The sequence below is a fragment of the Vicugna pacos genome, chromosome 3 (genome assembly GCF_048564905.1).
Source record: "Vicugna pacos chromosome 3, VicPac4, whole genome shotgun sequence".
Lineage (NCBI taxonomy): Eukaryota > Metazoa > Chordata > Mammalia > Artiodactyla > Camelidae > Vicugna > Vicugna pacos.
Window position 1 is genome coordinate 23,968,611 of NC_132989.1, and position 24,253 is coordinate 23,992,863.

General features: G+C 39.5%; 2 protein-coding genes, 1 long non-coding RNA gene and 1 other non-coding gene across 5 annotated transcripts in view; 2 read left to right on the plus strand and 2 right to left on the minus strand.

Moving 5' to 3' along the window:
* Positions 1 to 8,485, minus strand: part of CTNNA1 (catenin alpha 1) — a 276,028-nt gene extending 267,543 nt beyond the window's left edge. The window contains exon 1 of one of the 2 annotated variants that reach the window (XM_072956860.1): positions 8,079 to 8,485. The gene's annotated coding sequence lies outside the window, so the exon portion shown is untranslated. Of the gene's footprint in view, positions 1 to 340; positions 441 to 8,078 lie in introns of those variants that run through there. The other variant, XM_072956852.1, reaches the window with a different exon arrangement.
* A 533-nt stretch (positions 8,486 to 9,018) lies between these two features.
* Positions 9,019 to 23,669, plus strand: HSPA9 (heat shock protein family A (Hsp70) member 9). The gene is made up of 17 exons (XM_006204582.4): positions 9,019 to 9,210; positions 10,531 to 10,589; positions 10,673 to 10,760; positions 11,569 to 11,750; positions 12,505 to 12,629; positions 13,169 to 13,242; positions 13,325 to 13,431; positions 13,941 to 14,103; positions 15,089 to 15,181; positions 18,322 to 18,531; positions 19,607 to 19,834; positions 20,564 to 20,668; positions 21,169 to 21,286; positions 21,702 to 21,796; positions 22,185 to 22,277; positions 22,459 to 22,599; positions 22,917 to 23,669. The coding sequence occupies exons 1-17, from the start codon at positions 9,130 to 9,132 to the stop codon at positions 22,992 to 22,994; spliced, it is 2,040 nt and encodes a 679-aa protein (XP_006204644.1). The 5' UTR covers positions 9,019 to 9,129; the 3' UTR covers positions 22,995 to 23,669.
* LOC140692068 (uncharacterized) lies at positions 18,909 to 19,611 on the minus strand. Its single transcript, XR_012067647.1, has 2 exons — positions 19,502 to 19,611; positions 18,909 to 19,078 (listed from the first exon to the last, which is right to left on the minus strand). It is a non-coding gene; the product is annotated as an uncharacterized lncRNA (long non-coding RNA).
* Positions 18,912 to 18,982, plus strand: LOC116278216 (small nucleolar RNA SNORD63). Its single transcript, XR_004187613.1, has one exon. It is a non-coding gene; the product is annotated as a small nucleolar RNA SNORD63 (small nucleolar RNA).
* Positions 23,670 to 24,253: the final 584 nt, after the last annotated feature.

Here is a 24,253-nt window from a genome sequence, read left to right on the forward strand (position 1 = left end):
TGGAGAAAAATAGCTTTAGCTAACCATTACACTCCCAAATGACGAACCGGCTACAGCCTACCACTATATCTTATAGGAACAAAGAGGCTAATGGTAAAAGTTACTTTAATCACAGTACTGAACTATGTCTATGTTTTGAACACTGCAGTAATAGACAGAACCTAAGTGACTCTTTGGAAATACCAAGCACTATGTTAGTTTAATTTTTTCCCCAGTTTGGTGTCTGAGACCTCTTGCTGATATTTCTCATCAAGTGGCCCAGCCAGACCCACAGACATGGACTTTAGGGAAGAGAATTCAATACCTAGGTGTGCCCAGTGGCAGAGAATTTAATACCTACACGCACCCTCAAAGCAAAGAAAAGCAAATGCTGGTTTAGGTTCCGGAATGAGCTTGTTTTCAGAGGTACTTTGAAAATGCAGCATATCTCTCCCCATACCCTGCAAAAAAGTAGAAGCATGGAGAATTAAGTAGAATAAACTTATGAATTTCAAGAAAGAATAGGATTATAAAGATACCATTAAAAATGACAAATATATAAGACCTGATGACAAGCAGATATTTTTAGAAAAAACATTAAGCATAAAAAGCAGAACACAAAAGTGGCAAGCACATGTGCCAACTGGAAAAGGTAAAGTGACAGAAAAAATGGTGTTTTCAGCCTAGAGATTTTCAATAGTACAAAGCCAAGTGAAAGCAATGAAATTCTAAATTATTTATTTTTAAAATCCCTATCAATCAGGAGATAGACATATATGTGTGGCTGCTCACTGCCATGAATCCAAAAAACACCAATACTGCTGTCTTCTGCAGAGCTCAAAATAGCGGTTCACCCTCCCTGGTCTTTGAAAGTATACAACACCAACATTTATAAACATAAGTTAACAGAAGAAAGCTGAATACAAAAAGTCTTCAAGTAGAGGTAGGAAAATTACTTGGAAAAAAAGAATGTAGGGAACCCATTTCTAACTTTAAGGACTTATTAAGTCACTCAGTTTTAGAAATGTGTCTGGAATTTGTCCATTTCTGACTCTGGGCTCTGATAATGCCTTACATCTGCTTGTCCCAATGTGATTGCTCTAACTCATAGGAATGATGCTCTACTCACAAAATGGTGTCTTAGGGCAAGAGGCAATATCAAAGAACCACAAACTATGTATCAGGAAGAGCAAAACCTCTTTGGCTACTGAGAATATGTATATCCAAGAGCAGAGTAGATGCACAGAGAAGACTTGTGTTTGGGTTCAGGAATTCAGTTACTACTACTCATTAAGCTACCTGACCACTCAAACACTTGGTGGTAGACACTTGACCACTCAAACACAGATGCTGTTCTCCAGGGCTTTGGTTGCCAGTGTTCTATTGGCTGCTTTTAATTCTGAGAGCAACCTCCCCAGCTTGGGCCAGGGAGTCATGCTATAAATGGAATGAGAGAGGTGGGAGAGCACCATACACACATACACAAACACACACATCCCAGAACAACAGCCTAGGACAGAGCTGACTTCCTTCTGGGAAGTCAGAAAGTTGCAGAGAGCACACACAGGGTGGCCTCATCCACAGCCTCTGTGGTGTCACCTTTGTATTTTTGCCAGGCTTAAAAACATTTCATTATTCTATGGTGGAAGACAGGTGTTTGTGAAACACACAGCAGCTATCATGCTCACAGATCCCCCCTTCTCTCTTGAAGAAGAGGCCACAGGTCTCCTTCCAGGTGAACCAGCTTGTTTCACGTCATGTTACACACACAGGGTCACTACCCCCACCCCAACCACTAGTTCAATAAAGCAGAGAATTGGCACCTAAACCAAAGGTCTATATGAGCTGACCCAGTGACCCTTCAAACAACGTACCACTTTTCTGTGCCTTTACCCAGTAAAGGCACTCCATAATGGTGGTGTAGTTCAAGACATACAGAAAGGTAGCAAGGGTGGTGCAAGCAGCCCTGGGGTACCTTAGAGCACAGGAAGAAAATATTCAAACGTATTTATATTTATTTTTACCTTTTCCATTTTTAATGTCTATTTTTATATATGTTTAATAATAGTACTATATACATATATAGCTTATAAATACATAAATACATACATTATGAGGTACATGCTCAAATATTTTTCAAATAGGATATGTAATGGAAAAGTCTGAAGCCCCACAGACACTATGCTACTTGGAGTGTTTCTAAGTAAGGTATAGTCCTTATTACCCACCCACCCCCATCAGAACCTCCTGTGGAACTTGTTAAACATGCAGATTACTTGATTCACTTCAGACCTACAGGACATAAATCTCTTGGGGTGGTATGTTTAAAGAGCATCCCAGTAATTCTGATGCCTACCGAAATGCGGGAACTACTGCAACAGAATTAGACAAGAAGACATAAAGAAGCTTAGCTATGGAAGGGCAGAGTCAGTGCAGATGGGAACATCAGAAGCCCAATAAATGGCCACTATAGCCAGGTCCTGCTGGGACCTGACCAAGGAGGAGGAGCTATCCAACTTGTTCTTCCAGAACTCTGACTCTGTGGGTACTGAGGCAATGCCTTACTTTCCCAACTAGCCTTCAATTAAATCCTCATTACCTGTACACTATAAATCTCTTAGAAGAAAACATAGGCAAAACATTCATTATCTGACATAAATCTCAGCAATGTTCTCCTAGGGCACTCTACCCAAGCAACAGAAATAAAAGCAAAAATAAACAAATGGGACCTAATTAAACTTATTTATTTATTTATTGTTTTTTTTTTTTTGCCAAGGGGAGGTAATCAGGTTTATTTCTTTATTTATTTCTAGAGGGGGTACTGGGGATTGAACCCAGGACCTTGTGAATGCTAAGCATGTACTCTACCACTTGAGCTATTCTCTCCCCCCAGGACATAATTAAACTTATAAGCTTTTGCACAGCAAAGAAAACCATAAGCAAAACAAAAAGACAACCTACGGAACGTGAGAAACTATTTGCAAAAGATGAGACTGACAAGGGCTTAATTTCCAGAATATATAAACAGCTCATACAACTTAATAAGAAAAAAACAAACAACCCAATCCAAAAATGGGCAGAAAATCTAGACAAGCAGTTCTCCAAATGAAGACCTACAAATGCCCAATAGGCACATGAAAAAATGCTCAATATCACTAATTATCAGAGAAATGCAAATCAAAACTACAACGAGGTATCAACTCCCATCAGTCAGAGTGGCCATCATTCAAAAGTCCATGAACAATAAATGCTGGAGTGGGTGTTGGTGGGAATGTAGTTTGGTGCAGCCATTATGGAAAACAGTACGGAGATTCCTCAAAAGACTAAAAAGAGACTTACCATATGATCCAGCAATACCATTCCTGGGCATATATCCAGAGGGGACCTTAATTCAAAAAGACACATGCACCCCAATGTTCATAGCAACACTATTTACAATAGCCAAGACATGGCAACAACCTAAATGTCCACTGACAGATGACTGGATAAAGAAGTTCTGGTATATTTATACAATGGAATACTACTCAGCCATAAAAAATAATAAAATAATGCCATTTGCAGCAACAGGGATGGAACTGGAGAATGTCATTCTAAGTTAAATAAGCCAGAAAGAGAAAGAAAAATACCGTATCACTTATATGTGGAACCTAAAAAAAGACAAATGAAGTTATTTACAAAACAGAAACAGACTTTTAGACATAGAGAATAAATTTATGGTTACTGGGGTAAGAAGGGATAAATCGAGAGTTCGAGATTTGCAGATACTAACATACATAAAATAGATAAACAACAAGTTTATTTTGTATAGCACAGAGAACTATATTCATTATCTTGTAACAACTTACGGTGAAAAAGAGTATGAAAACGAATATATTTATGTTCCTATATGATTGAAGTATTGTGTTGTACACCAGAAACTGACACAACATTGTAAACTGATTATATACTTCAATAAAAATATATTTTTAAAAATCCTCATCACCTGGAAACCTGAGCAATTTCTCTCCTGATGGTTGGGGAGCAGGGGTAGGAAAGTTTAGAAACCAACAGCCCGTTATAAAGAGGGAGGATGTAATCCAGGTGAACTGAAAAGCTGGCTGACATAATATCACTAATCATGTACCTTAAAGAGTGAGGATGAGATAGGAGGAAGAAGGTATATGAGCCAGAGTGGTCCACAAACATTTGAAAAAGGTCCTGTACTGACTGAACATTTAATCTGAAATCAGGTGGGTGATTTCTAAAATGCACACCAAGTGAAAACGGAGGCTGTAGAGCAGACACTAGCACTGTCTGGACAATTGACTGATCTCCTTGGTTTCTCATCTATTAAATAAAAGGTTAGAATTTAAGTGATATCTAAAGACATCTCTGTCTTTAGACATCATCTGTGTTTTGAGAATCCAAGTTGGGGTCCATGTCCTACATGAGGGTTCCTTTCATTATAACATTTTGATAGAGAATAAAATTTCTTTCCCTTTAAATGAAAACATTCAGAAAAGGCTCCTATATCCTTAAGAATTAATTATTAAATGGGTCTTCATAAAGAGCAAATCTCTGCTTTTGTCAGTCCCAAATAGGGACTTCATACACGTGTCCTCGAATCTATCCCAAAGCCAACTATTTTCCAAACCTGGGTGAAAATCCAAATGAAGTTAGTTAACTGACTTTTACCCTGTGCAATGAAACTGCATTATCACTGTAAATGTCCTATCTAATCAAAGTCACATGTTATTTTGATTTATTGCTGCCTTACTTTTCTTTCAGGGTCTTTCTCTATTTCTCCTTCCTCCTATCAAAAGGAGGGCAGGTTGGTGGTTTACTAGACATTCAGTATAAAATGAAACTTTCTAATTGTCACCACCCCTGGGGACAGAGACATCACCTAACATAACACTTCCTAGGCTACGCTGAGGCAAGCTCTGTTGAATCAGGTTGAGTGGAGTGACACCGTGTAATGTACTCCAGTACAGTATAACTAACACCAAAATGGAAAAGTGGGAACTGTCTCCTGAAATCTGCTGCAGGTACATGAAAAATTCCAAGGAGAATAAAAATGACAAATCCCTGCAGTATGCCACATTTTTATTTCATGATGACGGAAGGTGTCACAGTATGATATTCATCTTTGGGAAGACTGAATAAAACGTCATCTGAGTCACCAGTTTAAAGAGACTGCTTTAAAAATATAAACTTGATCCTATGAGTTCTATTACAGATAGAACTTTCTTTACAGCTGTCCTAGAACCTAAACCACATTAAAAATTTTTTCTAACTTTTGTATTCCATTGCTTAAAATAACTGTTGTTAATAATAGATTAGGCCAGTATTATAAAACTCACCTTTTATGTTGAGATAAAAGATCAGACCCAGTGTTTTTATGAGACAGTGGAGTGTGGTGGTTAGCAGTATAGGTTCTGGAGTCAGACAGTCTGGCTTCAAATTCTGGCTTAATCATTCATTCAATTGCTATGTGACTCATATAACATACTTGACCACTCTAAGCCTCAATTTCTACATCTGCAAAATGGGAACACCAATAGTATAATTTTCTTAAGATCATTATTGGTAAGCATTCCTTTAGATAATGTATATAAAGCATTTAGGATAGCGTGGCATTATTTGTCCAAAAGTAAACATTTGACAACTATTAGTAATTGCCATCTAATTACTATCCCTATTAATGGCTGGGAGTTAAATATTCGTTCAATACCTATTCTGCCTGGTAAATATTACCCATGAAAATTACGTACCAACTCCCTTCACTTTCTAGTATGACACTGGAAAGAAACAGAGAAATGAAATACAGTGCTGTGTTGTATGATGAAGAATTGCACCCTATTTCATTTTAGACTCAAGCTCATTTCTTCAAGTCTTCAGGCTGCAGCCCATGTTAATTTGCAAAGCAGTCCAGAAGGCTGCCCTCCACACTGGCAAATACTACACTTACAGTCCCAGTCTCAGGCTCCTGCTTAGACTGGAGTCTAGAGCTACCACAGCCCCCTTGTGGTCATGGTGAGTATTTGCCAGGCTCTTGGGGAAACTACCAGGAACCTCAGTCATACATATATCCCCAAAATCACGATCTCAGACATTCTTCAGCTAACACAGTTTGATCCCGGGATTCGTTTGAGTAACAATTTGTGGCTCTTTAAGTGTATGCAACAAGAAGGAAAAAAAGCAAATTCTTAGGAGAACCACGTGAGTAAAGAGAGAGGTGAGGAGAATACAGTTATTCCAATTACTCTACTTGCCCTCCTTATCATATGTCACATAGAGATATAAAGTTTTCAATTTCTATTTTGCTTCAATGTTTAATACTATTTATCATTCCTCTCAACGTTCTTTATTAGCACCAGTATATTGTTTTGGAACATACAGCTCTTAAAAATATGGGTCATTAGCTTGTAACTTTGATGGCATCAGGAAAGTACCTCTGAGGGAATGAAGAAAATAAGAGAAATGAGTGTTAAGTAGACTAGTGAGGATAATATAATAATAGCTAACAAACGAGAATATGGAGGTACTTTTTTTTGGATCTGTATAATATATAACCAACATTTGTTTCACTTTTGTTTATTTTTTCACTCCTAAAGAAGAACTAATAAATGGCCACACTTAGGCTAACAGATGGTTTATTCTTATGTTTGCTCTTAAACTGGCTAACTAACCTGACTGACCGGTTGTTGTTTTCAGCTCCAGGCCCATTGTTAAAATGAAGCTATTAATTTTACTGTTTCTGCTTTATTCCAGTAATCAAAAGCAATAATCATACTTGATTCCTGAGTTGTTCTCCAGGAAGGTCATGGAACTGTAACCTTACAAAATAGCCTGAATTATCAAGAAGATCATGCCTTGGGTGCTTATAAGACAAAGAGATCAAAAGAGTGACAACTACTAGCCTCTACAAAATTGGTAACCATGTTGCCACTCTGAGTCTTATGAGAAGGAAATAATTCTGCTAATCGTTATCATGCTTTATTGTTTAAGCTATGACTATATAATCACCCTGCCCCTTCCACTAGATAGGTTCAGTTTAAAGGCACTAACCTGCTGCAAGTCCCCTTTGCCCAGCAAAGTAATAAACCTGTCTCTTTTCTTCTATGCTCTAAAATCCTGTGAGTTTCAGTTTGGCTCATCAGGGACAGGCAGAGGAGTGGGGGTTGGCGGGATCTTTCAGTAACACTCCCACTTCCACTCCCTTCACAATGTAAACCCTTCAGTTACCTTCTCTCCCTCCCAGACTTCCCCCAGTATTTCCTTCACAATTCCTCACACAGTGGCAGTGATGCTTGTGTAGAGCATCTTTCTTTTTTGGAACAGGATTTCAAAACTTAAAGGACAAATTACTTCATTTTTAAAATCAAGGCATTCCAGGATGTATTCGTCGAATCAATGAATTAATTCTATCTTTCCCTACGAAACCGAGCAGAACCTTGTTCCCGCCCCCCCCCCCCCAAGGTACAAATCTTTTCTCAATCACCTTTTTTTGTCTGTAGGAAATAGGTTTCATTCAGCCTGCCTGGCCTTCCCTGAGTTCCAAAGGACAGATAAAGAGTTGCTGATCAGGGAAGGGAGGGAATGCAGAAACAATGGAGGAAGTCAAGAAACAAGTGTGTCCTTGGGGCAGTGTCCCGATTCCTCCTTTAGGAACATACATAACAATACCTTTGAGTTCTGCAAGAACCAAGGCCCCTCCATCCAGGTGGAGGATGGTAACTTCAGGCTGCACAAAAGATTCTTGAAGCACCACCCTGTTCTCACCACTAACCAATCAGAAGAAAGCCACACATCCAGCAGCACTCACCCCAAATTTTGCCTATAAAAAACCCTTACCCCTGCAGGGTTGGCATGATCAGTGGTAGAAACTGTGCACAAGGTTGTGAGTTCAACTGCCAATACCTCCACTTAAAAAAAAAAAACAAAAAAAAACACCCACAAACTCTTCCCCTAAAACCATTAGGGTAGTTCAGGTTACTCCAGCAGGAGCCAACCATTCTTCCTTGGCCCTGCAATAAACCTGTTTTCCAAACTCCGATCTTTCCCTTTGTTTGGCCTCACTGTGTCCAGCACACGAACTTTTGTTCCGTATCACTTACCAACTGGAAACTGGTCACAGCTGAGTAGTCACTGACATCTTGTTACAGGACCCACACCCTCTTGTAGCAACCAGCACAAGGTTTTGAGATGGGCCTGAGGATCAGTGAGGCCCAGCAAAGCCAGGCAAAAAACATCCTGAACTCAGGTTTGTTTTTCTGTTTTTTTGTTTTTGTCTTGATGGTACGGTAATTGGCCTGTCAGGATCTACAGCTCTGTGAAAGAAAGGCTGCTTTAGTAGTTCAAAACCTGGGGTCCCTACTGTAGAACACAGTAAGAATTTGGCTAAGATCTGCATATGCTGGTGTATTTCAAGATACTACATCAACTGGCAGCCAAAAACGAACAAAGGAAGAGTCCGAGCAATGAAGGCTGTTAAACGAGATTTACACAGAACAAAGGCCCAAGACAAGATGGCGCCCTCCCTGAGGAAGAAAACGTGAACTCACGCGGAGCGTGCACGCGCCCCAGCTCGCCCTGGGCAAGGCTCAGGCCAAACTCACGTGAGCTGGAGCGTCCTATGACTGCTGTAGTTAGACTCCACCCCTGTTTTTCGTCACTCCTTAAGCACATGCGCTCCAGGCCCTTAGCAGGATGCCAGTTGCGCAGGCGCAACAGACCCCTCCTCTCACGTAACTGACGCAAGGAGACTGTAATCCTTTCGCAATTTATCCCGTGTGACCTTGAGTCTTTCCTGTCTGCGAGGACCGGGGTTGTCCAAGGTTTTGCCTTATACCTCTCTTACCCCCACTCCTCTCTCTCTGAGCCCAGACCTGCCCCAGCCGGCAAGGAAGGACACGCTTTTTCCAACCATCATGCTACAAAGCATATTAGCTATACACCCTTACTCTGGGAGCGGCGTTCAAGTATTCTTTGATCAGGCAGCGCGGGCGACGCCTCAGCGGAAGAGAGGGCTTCCAGGCACAACGATCAATCCCCGCCCCCCACCCCACGTGGTTGGAGGTTTCCAGAATCGCTAACACCACTGCTCCGCGCAACTCCTGGCCCTACGAGCGCCCGCTTGTTGCCTCGTACTTCCACCATTTAGCAGCCATGATAAGCGCGAGCCGAGCCGCAGCAGCCCGTCTCGTCGGCGCCGCAGCCTCCCGGGGCCCCACGGCCGCTCGCCACCAGGTAAAGAACTGCCCGGCCTTCCCCAAGGGGCTTACGGCCTTGGGACTCTGTGGCAGGCCGCGGCCTTTGGGGTCAAAATCCTCCGGAGCAGACGAGGAGAGATGGGAAATAACGGACCTGCAGTTATCAATGCTGCCGGTTGAAGGCCTTGTTGATGGTTTTTTCCCCGTGTATCTGGTCCTGCTGAGTCACGCCCTTTGCGAGTTTTATTCCTTGAAGTAGCAATTAGTGGTCCTGACAGTTCTTTTGTGACTAATGAGACAGCTTTGGTCTTGAGGGCGAAAGACGTAATCTGGAGGGAACCGCTGCTCTAGTTTTTATCTTCACCTATAAATAGAGGGACGATTAGTCTCTGTAAAATAGAGTGTGGAAGGACTCCGCTGCTTTGATGTAATGAAGGAAGGAAAAACACTTAAACAATTAATTGAAAATCAAAGTGTGATTTTTTTTGCTTAGGAACATTTGACTAGTTAATTCCCTAGAATCTTTAGTATAAGATTGTCCTTCGTTATTTCAGAAAAAAAAGCAAATCACGAAAAGGCCACAGACTGGTTGCTCATTATGGTGTAAGAACAAAAACATACGTTTTGAAGGAATAGTAATTGTGTCTCCTTGCACTCAGGTTGGGTAAAGGAAGCTTGGAAGTAGCCTGAGGCGAGGATGTAACAAGGGTCTTTTATTCTGATTGGAGGTCGTTCCTGACAATTTTTTTTCCCTGTATTTACTCCACGGGATTTCTAATTCTACTCTCCTTAAAGTAGTTGCTTGGCGAGATTGGGGGAAGTGTCTGGGTAATTTACATTGCTGCCTGCAACTCACATGTTTGGGGCTTAGATGGACAATGCTCCTGATAATTAAGTTGAGTAATATCTTGTAACGCTTTTTGGCTTCCCCCAGGGATATTTGGTAATGTCGAGGTAATTTTGGTTGTCACAATCTGGGTAGTCCTATTACTACTAGATTCTAGTTGTAAAGACCCAGGATAAATACCTGCTGCTAAATATCCTAAGGTGTACAGAACAGCCTATGTCCCAGCGAAGATTTTTTTGAAATCAATAGTGCCAACGTTGAGGGACCTTTTGGTAATGTAATTCAGGACAATTTTATATCTACTTAATTTTATCTGACTTACTTGGAAAATTTATACCTTATTAAACTTGTTATTACAATACCTATTATACATGAAATACTTTATACATGGAGCTGCTTGGTTAAGTGAATGAAAGTCAAACTTTCATGTGTTCTGAAGAATGATTAAAAAACAAGCCCAAGCTTTCATATGTGGTTGATGGCTGATGCAATTTTTTTTTTTCCCCAAAGGATGGCTGGAATGGCTTTAGTCATGAGGCATTTAGAATTGTTTCAAGGCGGGACTATGCGTAAGTGTATTAAGTATCTCTACAAGCATTTTGGTAAATTCTATAAGGGTAACAATAATCTTAGCATTTTAAATGTCTTACAGATCAGAAGCAATCAAGGGAGCAGTTGTTGGTATTGATTTGGGTACTACCAACTCCTGTGTGGCAGTTATGGAAGGTAAACAAGCAAAGGTGAGTATGATTGGAAGTTCTGGATCACATAGTGGTAGCTAGTAGGTAAAGGACATTTTAAGAGCTGCTTTTAAATTCTTAAGACTCTTGTGATGATTCCTAAGGATCTTTGTGCTTAATTGTATGCTGCTGATATTCGAATGTATTTGACTTTGCAAAATTTAAGTGTGTCCTAGTGTAGTGATAAGACTACTAAATTACCATCAGGACGCATTGGAAGGATGTGTACTGTTGATTACTTGTATAATTAAAGTCGTGCATTTTTGTAAGTCAGTTTAACCAAGGCTGGAGGTGCAGGAGCAGTCTAGAAGCAAGTGGAACTCCAAATAATGCCTGGGCTGCATCCTAAGTAAAGCATATTGTTGACTTCCTGCTGTGGTAGAGGCTTTTCCTTCTGAAGCCTCCTTTGTTCCTAAAACCTTTATTCACAACTAATTCTTCTCAAGACTTTGTAGCACTTGTATTTTTGAATTGCTTCTCGGCAGTTTCTTTTTAATTCCTGAAACTTGCGCCTTAACAAAAAAAAAATTAAAAGTAGATTTGATTCTCCACATGAAAGGAAAGATTACCTTGTCCCAACACTGAGTGTGAAATATTTGATTTATATTTATTGATCCTGTTTTTTGGTGGTGGTTCTTAGTTACAAGTTGTTTCAGTCTCCAGTGGTACTTGCTTGCTGTATCAGCATTCACAGAGCAGAAAAGCATGCCCATGAAGTACTGTTCTTAAGTGACTATTTTGTGTCTTAATGATTGGTACAGAGACGCTGATGGTGACTGGAACCTCATTTTGTCTTTGGGAGTTTTAGGTGCTAGAGAATGCTGAAGGTGCCAGAACCACCCCTTCAGTTGTGGCCTTTACGGCAGATGGTGAGCGACTTGTTGGCATGCCAGCCAAGCGACAGGCTGTCACCAACCCAAACAACACTTTCTATGCTACCAAGCGTCTTATTGGCCGGCGATATGATGACCCTGAAGTACAGAAGGACATGTGAGTAATAACAAAAATGTATTTATTTCCAAAGGCTACACAGAAGAATCTTACCAGCAGGATCCCTGGGGCAGGCCTTGCCCCTGCTAAAAGGGTCATCCTCAAGAAATCTCAATTCTGCCTTCACAGATTAGGTCTTTGCTATGTGTGACATGATAAATGAAGATTTGGTTAATCATTCCTAGACCATGATAATTGATGTTAAACACATAAGGCAGATAATGGCATAGGCTCCATTGTGTGCTGATCAGGTATGTTTTCAAGATTTATCCATGTTGTAGCATGTATAGGTATTTCATTCCTTTTTATGGCCAAATAATCTTCCATTGTATGCATACACAGTGCATTTTGTTCGCCCATATATTAATGGCCATTTGGGTTGTTTCCACTTTTTGGCTGTTTATAAATAATGGTACTATAAACATTTGTGTACAGGTTTCCGCATGAACATACGTTTTCATTTCTCTTGGGTAGATACTGGTAATGGAATTGCTGGGTCACATGGTATCTCTGTAATCTTTTTCTAGAGCAGCTGCATAAATCTTTGGTGAGAAGTAAAGTGTTCAGGTTTCATCAGGATGTTTTTACGTGTTAATTATTTCTTTCTAAAAGTTTTCATTAAGTGAATTCCTGAAGTTCTCATTTGTTGGCCATGGGCTCTCTTGGGGTGGAAGATGGGATTTCATGGTGTATGGTAACCTAACAGTAGGTCATGCTGGCACATTTTCTCAAACATAACTTTTGTGTCTTTCAGTAAAAATGTTCCTTTTAAAATTGTCCGTGCCTCTAATGGTGATGCCTGGGTTGAAGCTCATGGAAAACTCTATTCCCCAAGTCAGATTGGAGCATTTGTGTTGATGAAGATGAAAGAGACTGCAGGTGAGAAAGTTTAGTTCATATATGTGAAAGTTCAAAGGACTGGATGTTTCCTCTGAGATCACTCACTTCTGTACTCCAGTATCTCTTGGATGAGTCTCTTGTGGCTTTTATGCAGAAGACTTAGGAATGGCAAAACTTTGTTACTCTTTATGCTTTTCCCTGCAAATTAAATCTCTCTCCCCAGTTTTCCTAATGGTGGCTTGCTTGCTCTTTTTTCCAGAGGGAAACTAAAAGACTAGGTGACACTTAGAACTTCCCATTTAAGAAACTAGTGGCTCTTTTAAATTTACAAGTAGATCATTGTAGCTGGTGAACCTTAACTAACATGTTAAAGGTGAGATCTTGGGTTTTCAACCATTGCCTTTAAAATGGGAGTATTTCCCACGATGTCTCTACATGTTAGATCTAATTCTAAAAAGGCTAATGGGTGCTGTTTGACTTGAAGAGGATGACACTGTTGTTAGGTTACATTAATAATTGTAGCCTTTTTCATCTGACAGATTCTCATGATTAAATTGTATTCTTTGGTTCTTTTCCAGAAAATTACTTGGGGCATACAGCAAAAAATGCTGTGATCACAGTTCCAGCTTATTTCAATGACTCTCAGAGACAGGTGAGTTCAGTTACCATTCTTATTCAGGAAGTTAATGGTATTGGGATAAAAGGGTGGAAAATGCTTTTTTCTTTTTCTTTAGGCCACTAAGGATGCTGGCCAGATATCTGGACTGAATGTGCTTCGGGTAATAAATGAACCCACAGCTGCTGCTTTGGCCTATGGTCTGGACAAATCAGAAGACAAAATGTAAGTTGGTGTGGTAAATTCTACCTAGATTTGTGAAATTGAGTTCTGAATTGGTTCATGAACACTTGAAACTTAGCCTAAATCATCATTTTGATTTCTTAGTGATTGAGCCTTATCCTTAGACTAAAAATGCCTTGACCTTCTTTAAGACTTTTGTGGTCTTTTTTTCTATTCATTTCAAGATTGTTCCTTTGTTGTTTTTGGTTTTTTGTTTTTTTAAAGTACTGGATATGATCATTTTTCCCCCCTTGGTAAGCCTGTTGACAAGTATTCATCCGAAAGAGTAGTTTTTGCTCTTAAAAGTTGAATTCATTTCATTTCAACTATATGTGTGTTTTATATGTTGCTGTTAGGGCTACATGTTAAAATATATGTCACTTACGTAGTTATCAACTTTCATAATTATACCCAGGGCGGGAAATAGCCAAGGTTATGTTATATTAGTTATTGAAACTTAGACCCTGTGATGGATTTTGTTCTTGAAGGCCTTTTTTTTTTTTTCTTTCTAGCATTGCTGTGTATGATCTAGGTGGTGGAACTTTTGATATTTCCATACTGGAAATTCAAAAAGGAGTATTTGAGGTGAAGTCCACCAATGGAGACACTTTCTTAGGTGGTGAAGACTTTGACCAGGCCTTGCTACGTCACATTGTAAAGGAGTTCAAAAGAGAGGTTAGTTACCACTGTGGTTAATATGTAGACATTGGGATACTGAGAATTTGTTCAGATTGCTGTTTGCTTTATGATTTTTTTACCCTTAATTGAGCATTGAAAAGACCACTGAAAATGTGTTCCAGTTTCATGTGTGCACTGAACTGTTCTGGTTATTATAGCTTCAAATTGGGAACAAACAACAGATTAAAAGGATATAGTACTTGGTGTTCAGTAGTAATATGGCGTATTATAACAAAGGACTTGAGCATTTTTGGATATTGGGTATCTACATTGGAAGTGAGGTGTTGGAACCAATCCTTTGGAGATACTGCGGGATGACTGTACAGGTTTCCCCCACTATCTGAAAGTGGAGTGTTCTTATGAAACAAGCAATTCTCTTAAGACATATTTTGTTAATAGATGCACAGAATAAATGCTTGTGTTGGCAGTTCAAAGCTTTGGTGGCTTGATGCTCAGATGATGAGTGTAGTTTCTGGGGAAGGAGCTTGGTGGTGCTGCTCTCGGCATGTGCTTTGCCTCTGTAACTGCTAACTGCAAAGCAAATGCTGAATACTATTTTGTGCTTTTTGCCTTTTTTATAAAAGTGAGAATCCTTTTCGAGTTTCATTTGGTTAGTGAAATCAGGTAACTAGTGTAGATCTTTTATAAAAGTAAAGTGGTGTAAAGTGAACTTTTCAAAAAGCGGGGCATATGTATATTGGAAAACGAACTGTGGGAACTCCTTTCTTTGAGCTAGAATTCTGTGGAAGCTGCACTTCATAGGATTTCCATAATTGGAAAGAACTGAGAACAGTTCAGCTGTCTGACTCCAGACACAGATAGCTTTTGCAGAATAGGTCTTCTTTTCCCCATAGATTTTAAAGGGTAATAAGTAATTTCTGGTTTCTTATAAAGGTATGGGTCTATTTTGTCTTGTTACAGCTTATCATTGGAATTCAGTATTCATTATCTCATGCACTAATACTGTGTCTTCACTTGGTAGACAGGGGTTGATTTGACCAAAGATAACATGGCCCTTCAGAGGGTTCGGGAAGCCGCTGAGAAGGCCAAGTGTGAACTCTCTTCATCTGTGCAGGTGAGAGTGGACAAATTCCAGCAGTGTTGGTGGATCTTTTCATCCTGAGTTTACTTGAATAGCGTATTCTAATTGGTATATCAGGATTTTGGTTGTTTGTTTTTTTTTTAACCGTTTTCTGCTTGGTATAAAAAGCTTTTCCATTAGTAAATGGGCATTATGTTTTTTTATGGATGAACTGAAATTTGTTAAGCACCCAAATCAGAGGTTATGTATACTGGTGCCAAATAATTTTATTGAGACCTGAATGACACTGAATACACTTATTTGCCTTAATTTAAAGGTATTGGTTTTAACAGTCTACATTTCTTCTTTAGAAAATGTCTATTCAGTTCTTCTATCTGTTTTTTAATTGGGGTTTTTGTATTTTGATGTTTTTAATTGTCTTTTATTTAATTATTTGCATCATCAGTCTAGAAAGTGAGCTATGAAACCTGGCTGAAGGCTGGGGTATATGTATTTGTACATGTTTTCTGTGAGCATCAGATTTGCTCAGAATCTGTTTAAGGTGTCAGCTATGTTGCTCCAGTTTTGAGAGATTAAGCTTCACTTTGCATTAATCACTAAAAACAATAATATGTTAGGTCCAGATCCAGGGACATAACAAGATGGAAGGCAGGAGATCTAATTCTAAGTTCTTAGGTGGCAGCAGGAAAGCAGCCTGTGGCTATTTTAGTTGTTTGTTTGATCACCCACTCTGGGAATGGAAGGGGTGTTTGTAGCAGCTGTCTCTGGGTAAGGTGGGTGACCTTTAGTCAAACTTTTTTTTTTTAAGTAGCTATGAGGAATGACAAAGTTGTACAGGGCCATCCATGAAGTTGTTGGGTATTGCCTTGTCCCTGCTGTCAGAACTTTGCAACACGATGGTTGGGATTGAAACACATGGCATTGCCAGAGGATGGCTTATAATTGACAGGTTTTGGAGTGGGAGGTTGGTTGGTTTTACTGTGGCTGTATCCTTTGGATAGGCATTTTGGATGGTTTTCCAGCATTTTGCTATTACAGTAAGGTATATTGAGCATCTTTGTACGTTGACATTTGTGCATGTGTGATTGTAAGTCTGTAGGTTAAATTTCTAGAAGCACTTATTACCCTTGTGGAGTTTACAGTATGGTTTAGGGAGGTGGATGTTAATTAGAATATTTAATAAGTATCAGAAGTAATGTAGAGGTTAAGACGGACTCTGCAGGCAGACTCCTACAGATTAAGTTTCTGTTTCATTACTTATTAGCTGGGCGACCTTGGATGAATTACTTAACATTTCTGTTTGTTTTCTTGTCCGTAAAATGAGGATAATTAGTGCTACTTTCTCCCTTAGAGTTGTGAGGATTAGTAAATTAATACATATAACATGCTTATGATAACGTAATAAATAGAAAGTAGTACTCCTAATGTAAATTATTAATGTGGTGTTTTAAAAAGGGGCAAAGTTTATCATTAAAACAGGAAACTCACAGAGGTGTTTGACGAAATAAGGATAGCCTCTGAAAAGTGAGTTGATTGGGCAAAGGTAAAGGGTCAAATTAAGTATGAGGTTTTGGGTGAGGATGTGAGAAAGTATCAGTGTGGCTGATGAGCAGGAGAGGCATAGAAGATGAGGCTAGAGGCTTTATAGATTAGGGATTTTGTGTCTTTCCTGAGGTGGGTACAAACCACTGAAAATTTTTAAGGTAGGGGCAGTAACATGGTCATATTTGGGGAAGCACACTGAGGTGGAGTAGAGAATTGGGCATGGGGCAGCGCTGTGGCAGTCTGGGTGTGGGAAAACGTTGGGAAGCTAATGTATATTGCAGCACACCTGGTGGTGAGAGAGGAAGAACTTGGACTACAGTGTAGTAGTAAGATACATTAGATTTGAGAGAGGGGAGGGACAAAACTTCATGATGAACTTGCTTTAGAGGGTGGAGAGTCCTGGAGTTTTTCAGTTTGTCACTAACTTGTGTATGAAACTGCACTAATACAGTAACCACATGTGGGTGTTAGAATTAAGAATTTTAAAAATTCCATTCTTCAGTTACACTAGCTATATTTCAAGTACTCAGCCATATGTGGCTAGTTGCTGCTGGCTTGAACAGCATGTATAGAGAAGATTCCCGTTGCCACAGAAAGTTCTTTTGAATTCCATTGATGTAGGTAAATTTATTTTCTGATTTGGTTTGTTAACATTGTGTGAAGAAAGAGGAGATTGTCAGTGTCGTTCTTGAAACTATGTCCAATAATACTTTCTACAGAAAGTGTGTTAACTCTCAATATTAAGCATTTAAATGTCCAGGGCACCTCACCTGAAGAAACGTGGTTTAAGGACTTGTTCCCCTCAGTCTTTATTCCATTTGCCTTGATTTGATGTGAAGTTAGAGGGGTGGCATAAGGTAATTCTCTTTCAGGGGGCTCAACTCTGGGACACCTGTTTCTGCATTTTTTCCCCCAGCTTTGTGTATTTATTCTCATCCCTAAGAACTTAGTGTCTTTATATCTGCAACCTTTTATATAAATCTTGGATGTCTGCATATATAAAGCATATAGTTATTAATTTTAGAGAAAAATGCAAGTATGTTTGTGATGTGTAGTAGTGAGTTTTGTTAGTCTGAATAGTCCTAATCCATGCCTTACTTGGATTTGTGGTTTATTAAATACTAGATGTTAATATGGTGTGACTGTAGAAGTGTTAGTTGCTCTCTGTCGATGTGATAGGAGTAGTCGGTCCTTGTATTTCTTAAGTTTTTTTGTTGCACCTTTCTTAACCATCTTCTGAAACTTACAAAGCCCTGGTTTGGTGGCACATTATTTGGTTCAGAGCATACCTTTGATATTTTTCTTCATGTACATGGAGTGTTTTTAACTTGGTTAAAGAACACAGTAGTGTGGTTCTTAATGTGTGTGTAGTGGCAAGACAGTTCTTCACCTCCTAAATGGAGGATTTTTCCTGCTTCTCTATTCCGTTCTTTATTGTTAATAACAGATTCTATAGTATTAACTTCTGGGAATATAAGAGGTTGAATCTTAGTCACTGTCTTTGGTAGCCATTGATTTAGTGTGTCAGACCCTCCCTGTCACTTTCAAAGCCTTCCTTTCCTAGAGTGTAGTCTTTCATTGAAGGGAATGATGAAACTTAACTATTTGTCTCCCTGCTTCCTTTGCAGACTGACATTAACTTGCCATACCTTACAATGGATGCTTCTGGACCCAAACATTTGAATATGAAGCTGACCCGGGCGCAGTTTGAGGGGATTGTAACTGATCTAATTAAAAGGACCATTGCCCCATGCCAGAAAGCCATGCAAGATGCAGAAGTGAGCAAGAGTGATATAGGAGAAGTAATTCTTGTTGGTGGCATGACTAGGATGCCCAAGGTATGGACCCGTGGAATTCTTGGCATGGAGAGCAGAGAGGATCAACACATGATTTCTTAAAACACAGCATATGGCTTATGTTGTGTAGGGTCATGAATATGTGGCCTTTCTGTCACGCTGACCTGAAAGGGGGATGAATTTGTGTCTTCGCTAAAGAGTTCTTAAAGGGTGTTTTTAAAAAGGATTAGGAAGGGGAGAATGTCTTTGGGGTGGTAGCAGGGAGGATCCTGAACTTTAGTTGTACAGAGTTTTTAGGAATGAAAGTTTAAGGTCAGACATCTTAACACCTTGGTACTAACTATTCTCTGGTGGCAGTTTTGGACCTATGTTTTGCAGCACAGTGTGTGGGGTTTCTAATTGCATCTCTTCAACAAAAATTTGTGCAGTGATGCATTTTATCAACACATCATTCTGAAAAGACAGGTGTGTGGAAAACTAATGACTGAGCACAGTACTTGTTGAAGGCATAATTCTTCATAGGTTGAATAGAGTTGTCTTGGGCCTTGATTTTTACAATCTTGCTCTGGAGTACTTATATACAATAAATCTAGAGTAAAAAAGAGAAGCTTTGAATCAGGCAGATATCTTTATGTTAACAATTAACCTAGGTGTTATTCAAATAGCACCTTTTCCTAGCACTAGGGAAATAAGCAGGAGGGGAAATGTACCACATTAGCACCAGTATTGAATTATGGAATTAATACTGCTTCTTTTAAGTTGATTTTTAGTTGATATGTAGTAAAGTACCTGAACCATAAGAATTTAAGTTCCCTTGCCTTGTACCTCCTATTTCTAATTTAGAGCACTGTTTGGGAAACCAGATAACAAAACTTATACCAATTGTTCCCAAATTTAAAAGGATTATAAATGAGATACTAGTTAAGTATGTTACCCACACGATGTACTTAACTCATTGACAAGAAATCAACTACAAAATAGTAATTTGAGTAAACACTGGATCTGAAGCAACCTGTCCTGAGATTTGGTGGGATCTTGGGACACATCTGCTGTTCCTCCCTTCTCAGGCAATTGCTCTAAGTAGTGGGTGACAAAATTCTTTTTTCTTGGTGCTCAGGTTCAGCAGACTGTGCAGGATCTCTTTGGCCGAGCCCCAAGTAAAGCTGTCAATCCTGATGAGGCTGTGGCCATTGGAGCAGCCATTCAGGGAGGAGTTCTGGCTGGTGATGTCACAGATGTGCTGCTCCTAGATGTCACTCCCTTGTCTCTGGGTATTGAGACTCTGGGAGGTGTCTTCACCAAACTTATTAACAGGAACACCACTATTCCAACTAAGAAGAGCCAGGTAAGAGTTGCCCCTCCTTACCTCGTCACAGATACACTTGGTTCTGTGAGTGACGTGATCACAGCCACTTCTGTGAGCTTTCCCAATAGTATCTCCTTCACAGGATTGTAATGATTTGCCAAAAAGAGCCTCATCATTTGAGACTAAATTCCTGATTGTTCTCAAAGGCAGTGAAAAGAATGGCTTGGCTGAGACCTAGGGGAGTATGCTTGTCTTCCTAGTGAATGATAGGAGTTCTGAGATACCAGGCTAGTGGTATTTGGAAAATAGCTTGGCCTTGGATTAAGAATTATTTCCTAACTTTCCCAATTTTTACATCCCCCCCCAATTATAGTTATTGCTATGTTGGTGCAATGATATATTGCCATTCTGAAGAAAAGTATGGCTATTTCGTTACTGTGAGCCCAAAATACATGTCCTGTCTCTGACCCATTTCCCTGGATGAGCATATTTCAACATCTTTTTATAGCTTCTTCTCTTGAGGCCTTCTGTGCTAATGCTGCATCTTTGTACAATGCATCTGCTTAGCTGAAACAATAGCTATTGTATGCCCTCTGGCTGTGCTAATCCTACTCCTGTCCTCTGTAAAGACATTAAGCCTTTGTTCTGAACATGGTGTACATTAGCACTCTTCCATAGTCGGGATGTGAATTTCTTCCTTTGGTTTGCACTTTGCAACGGAGAGTAGTTTAATCAGGCTGCCAACTCAGGAAGTTTCCTTCTCCCTAGGTGTTTTCTACAGCTGCTGATGGACAGACTCAAGTGGAGATTAAAGTGTGTCAGGGTGAGAGAGAGATGGCTGGAGACAACAAACTTCTTGGACAGTTTACTTTGGTAGGTATTAGGAGTCCTGATTATGCTTCTCATTCTTTTCATAGTAAAGTTAGATTACTCCATTTCCTAACATTACCATAAACTACTGATAGACAAAGCTGTCTTAACATAGTTCATAAACAGTGCTTATTTGAAGAAATTTCTCATTACTACTTTTAAAGACATTTGATGATGTTACTGGTTTCTGTCAGCATTGCTTGTTGCTTCTTGGTAAGATGAACAACGATAGAGAGGTTTGCTCTCACTCTGTCTCCTCCGGTACATGCAGCCATTATGGTTACTTGCTATATAGTCAACCTTCACTGGTATGAGTTCTGTTTATTTCAGGCAGCAATGAAACTACTGCCCTCACTTACAAACTTGTGTTTTTGTACATTTAATTAAGTGAAGGTTTCACTTGTTCCTTCCCAAGTAATTTGTTCCCCAGAAGACCATATAGGTTTTGGAAATGGAGCACTGGACCCCTTTGTGAGAAGAGCTTACTCTGGTATTTATCCTAGATTGGAATTCCTCCAGCCCCTCGTGGAGTCCCTCAGATTGAAGTTACATTTGACATTGATGCCAATGGGATTGTGCATGTTTCTGCCAAAGATAAGGGTACAGGACGCGAGCAGCAGAGTAAGTGGTCTTATTTATCGGACTGTAAGAGTGAGGTGAGGGACTTCAGAGTTCCTCTCTGTGGGCAGTTAGACCCTTTTGTTGTGCATCTCTTTCCCCTAGCCTCAGGGGAGGAGGATGAGTCCTCTTGCCCCCTTTCTCCTAGGTTATGAGTCATATTAACAAGTGTGTTTGTTCCCCAAAACAGGCAAGCACCAAGCCTCTCGACTGCTGAAGTTTTGGTAGGCAGGACAATTGGTCTTTGTATATTTCAGGCTCTTGGTTTCCTTCCCCTTATTATAGGACAACAGGATATTCCTCTTCATAATCATTATCAAAATTGGCTACCCTGAGCAGGAGGATTTTTTTTCTTAAGAAGAGGAGGAGGTATATAATTTTACCTGGGAAATAATGAGGTGTCTTCTTTTCACTACAGTTGTGATCCAGTCTTCTGGTGGTTTAAGCAAAGATGATATTGAAAATATGGTTAAAAATGCAGAGAAGTATGCTGAGGAAGACCGGCGAAAGAAGGTGATTACCTGGCTCACTTAAGTGTGGAATTCTATCTTACTTATTCTCAGTCTTCCCATATCAAAATTTTTATGTTACAGAATCTAAAGTCCTTTAAAAGACATCCCAGACAGTGATTTCTCCCTCTTGCTGTTTTTACTCTGTAACTATGCAAATTAGTGAGTTACTATGTATACTTAGTATGTTACCATGTATACTACTGAGGACATTCAGTCAACCGGTTGATTGGAAGTCTTTATTCATACTACATTGCTAGGGTAATTAGGTTTATTTATTTACTTTAATGTAGGTACTGGGGATTGAACCCAGGAATTCGTGCATGCTAAGCATGCACTCTACCACAGAGCTATACCCTCCCCCTTCATACTACATTTTAAAATTCTCTTAGGAACGAGTTGAAGCAGTTAATATGGCTGAAGGAATCATTCATGACACAGAAACCAAGATGGAAGAATTCAAGGACCAATTGCCGGCTGATGAGGTAAACTCTTAAAATAGCTCGAGAAGTTGAGAGGCAATGTTACCAGTGCCAGTGAAATTTGTTTTTCTGTGTGGGTATTAATAGGAATTTAGTTTTTAAAAAAACATTTTTGAATGTTTTGCTGTGTGTTATGGAAAAAGAAACCCAGATAAAGTGAGTCTGGCTTTGTTTTGTTTTTAAGTGCAACAAGCTAAAAGAAGAGATTTCCAAAATGAGGGAACTCCTGGCTCGAAAAGATAGTGAAACAGGAGAAAACATAAGGCAGGCAGCATCTTCCCTTCAGCAAGCGTCATTGAAACTCTTTGAAATGGCATACAAAAAGGTACAAAGGTGTTCTTCCTCAATGAGTATTTTGCTCCTAACTTGATGTAACTGCTATGGATTATTGTCACTGATGGCTACTGCACAGCCATTTATAGAAGTGGGAGTGTGGGAGTTGGAAATATCCTTCCTGCTTTCTTTACTCTGCTTTGGGAGGGTGAGGTCAAAGGGAAGGAATCTCTGAAACTACCAACAGTGTACAAGGAAAGGGGAGGGAGAGTGGAATAGGCAGGATATGGCTCTTTGATTTTTAATGCATCAGAGAGCAAACTGTCAGCTTTAACATTGTATGAGTGGCTCTCACATGTTTTCTTACAGATGGCATCTGAGCGAGAAGGCTCTGGAAGTTCTGGCACTGGGGAACAAAAGGAAAATCAAAAGGAGGAGAAACAGTAACAGCAGTAAACTTTGGAGTTGAACAACATGTTATGCTTGGGAGTGAAGGGATTTCCTGAGCAGAAATGGGCAAACTTCAGACTTTTACTGTGTTTTTGCAGTATTCTATATATAATTTCCTTAATATGTAAATTTAGTGACCATTAGTGATCATTTAATGAGTGACAATCCCAACAGTACAAAGTTCACAGTGTTCTGTTCCTAGCCTGTCACTATTTTTCAGCTGCATGTAAATGGAGGGGAAGATGATTTATTGATCATTAGAAAGATTTAACCTTGTTCTGTGCTGAAGTAGCCATATTTTCAAGAGGTGAAACCATCTCACACACAATGAAGGTAGTCAAGCATAGACCTGGAATGAGACCACAGTGGGATGAGATCCATCTAGTTATCTGAGTACTTGCTGTACCAGCCTGTGTGTATAAGGGATTCTTCAGCTGAGTCCCTGCAAGGGACTGTGCCATGTTGGGAGTTAGGGCAGGGTAAGCTAGATTAATGGAAAACTAAACTAGCTGCTATTTATGTTAGGTCTAGCTTTTAAAACAAAAGGCTCCCACTTTCCTATGGCATACTTTTCTAGCTACCCTTTGGCCTATGTCTGGTATCTGTATCCTTAATGATTGTTCTTTTTGATCCATTCTGGATTTTTTAAAAAATAAATAAATATGAAAAGCATCTTGATCTCTTGTTGGTAAGGATTGAAGCCCTGAGATTCAGCTTCCAGAACAATGGCATGAATCACATTTCCCAGTTTCTGACCTAGAGTCAAGTGGGATTTTTCTAACTGGCTAAAAATACAGACAAATTCAAAATTTAATAAGTATCACTAAGGATAAGTTTGGTTCAGGAGGGTTTTCTTTTCCTTTCTAGCCCCATCTTAGGTTTGGAATGTTGAAAACCAGGCCTCATGTTTTCAAGCCACTTTGTGCTCTAAAAGTCTAACCAGAATTGGCTTATGATGAAACATGTCTAGTATTAAGTCCTAAGGTATGATTTCAGCGGCTCGTTATCAGGAACCCAGATTCTGTACTTCTGCTTTCTCATCATTAGTGAGCTGCTTTGTCATAAATTCTCATGTGGTTCTTAAGTATCACACACTAACTTCAGAACCAGAAAGGTGACTAAGCATTATTTCTTAAAAGTTTATTTCTTTAAATTTACCTCTTAGAAATTAGGGAGATTATTTACATAATTACATTTTTAGAAAACAAGTAGTCAACACTCATTTAAAAACTTCTTGTGATTCATGTGAAAAATGC

Excerpts from the sequence above, each read along its gene's own strand:
- HSPA9 (XM_006204582.4), top strand. The coding sequence starts at position 9,130 with ATGATAAGCGCGAGCCGAGCCGCAGCAGCCCGTCTCGTCGGCGCCGCA. Across the intron at positions 12,630-13,168 it reads GAAGATGAAAGAGACTGCAG|AAAATTACTTGGGGCATACA; the intron begins GTGAGAAAGTTT and ends GTTCTTTTCCAG. Across the intron at positions 21,287-21,701 it reads TACAGGACGCGAGCAGCAGA|TTGTGATCCAGTCTTCTGGT; the intron begins GTAAGTGGTCTT and ends TTTTCACTACAG.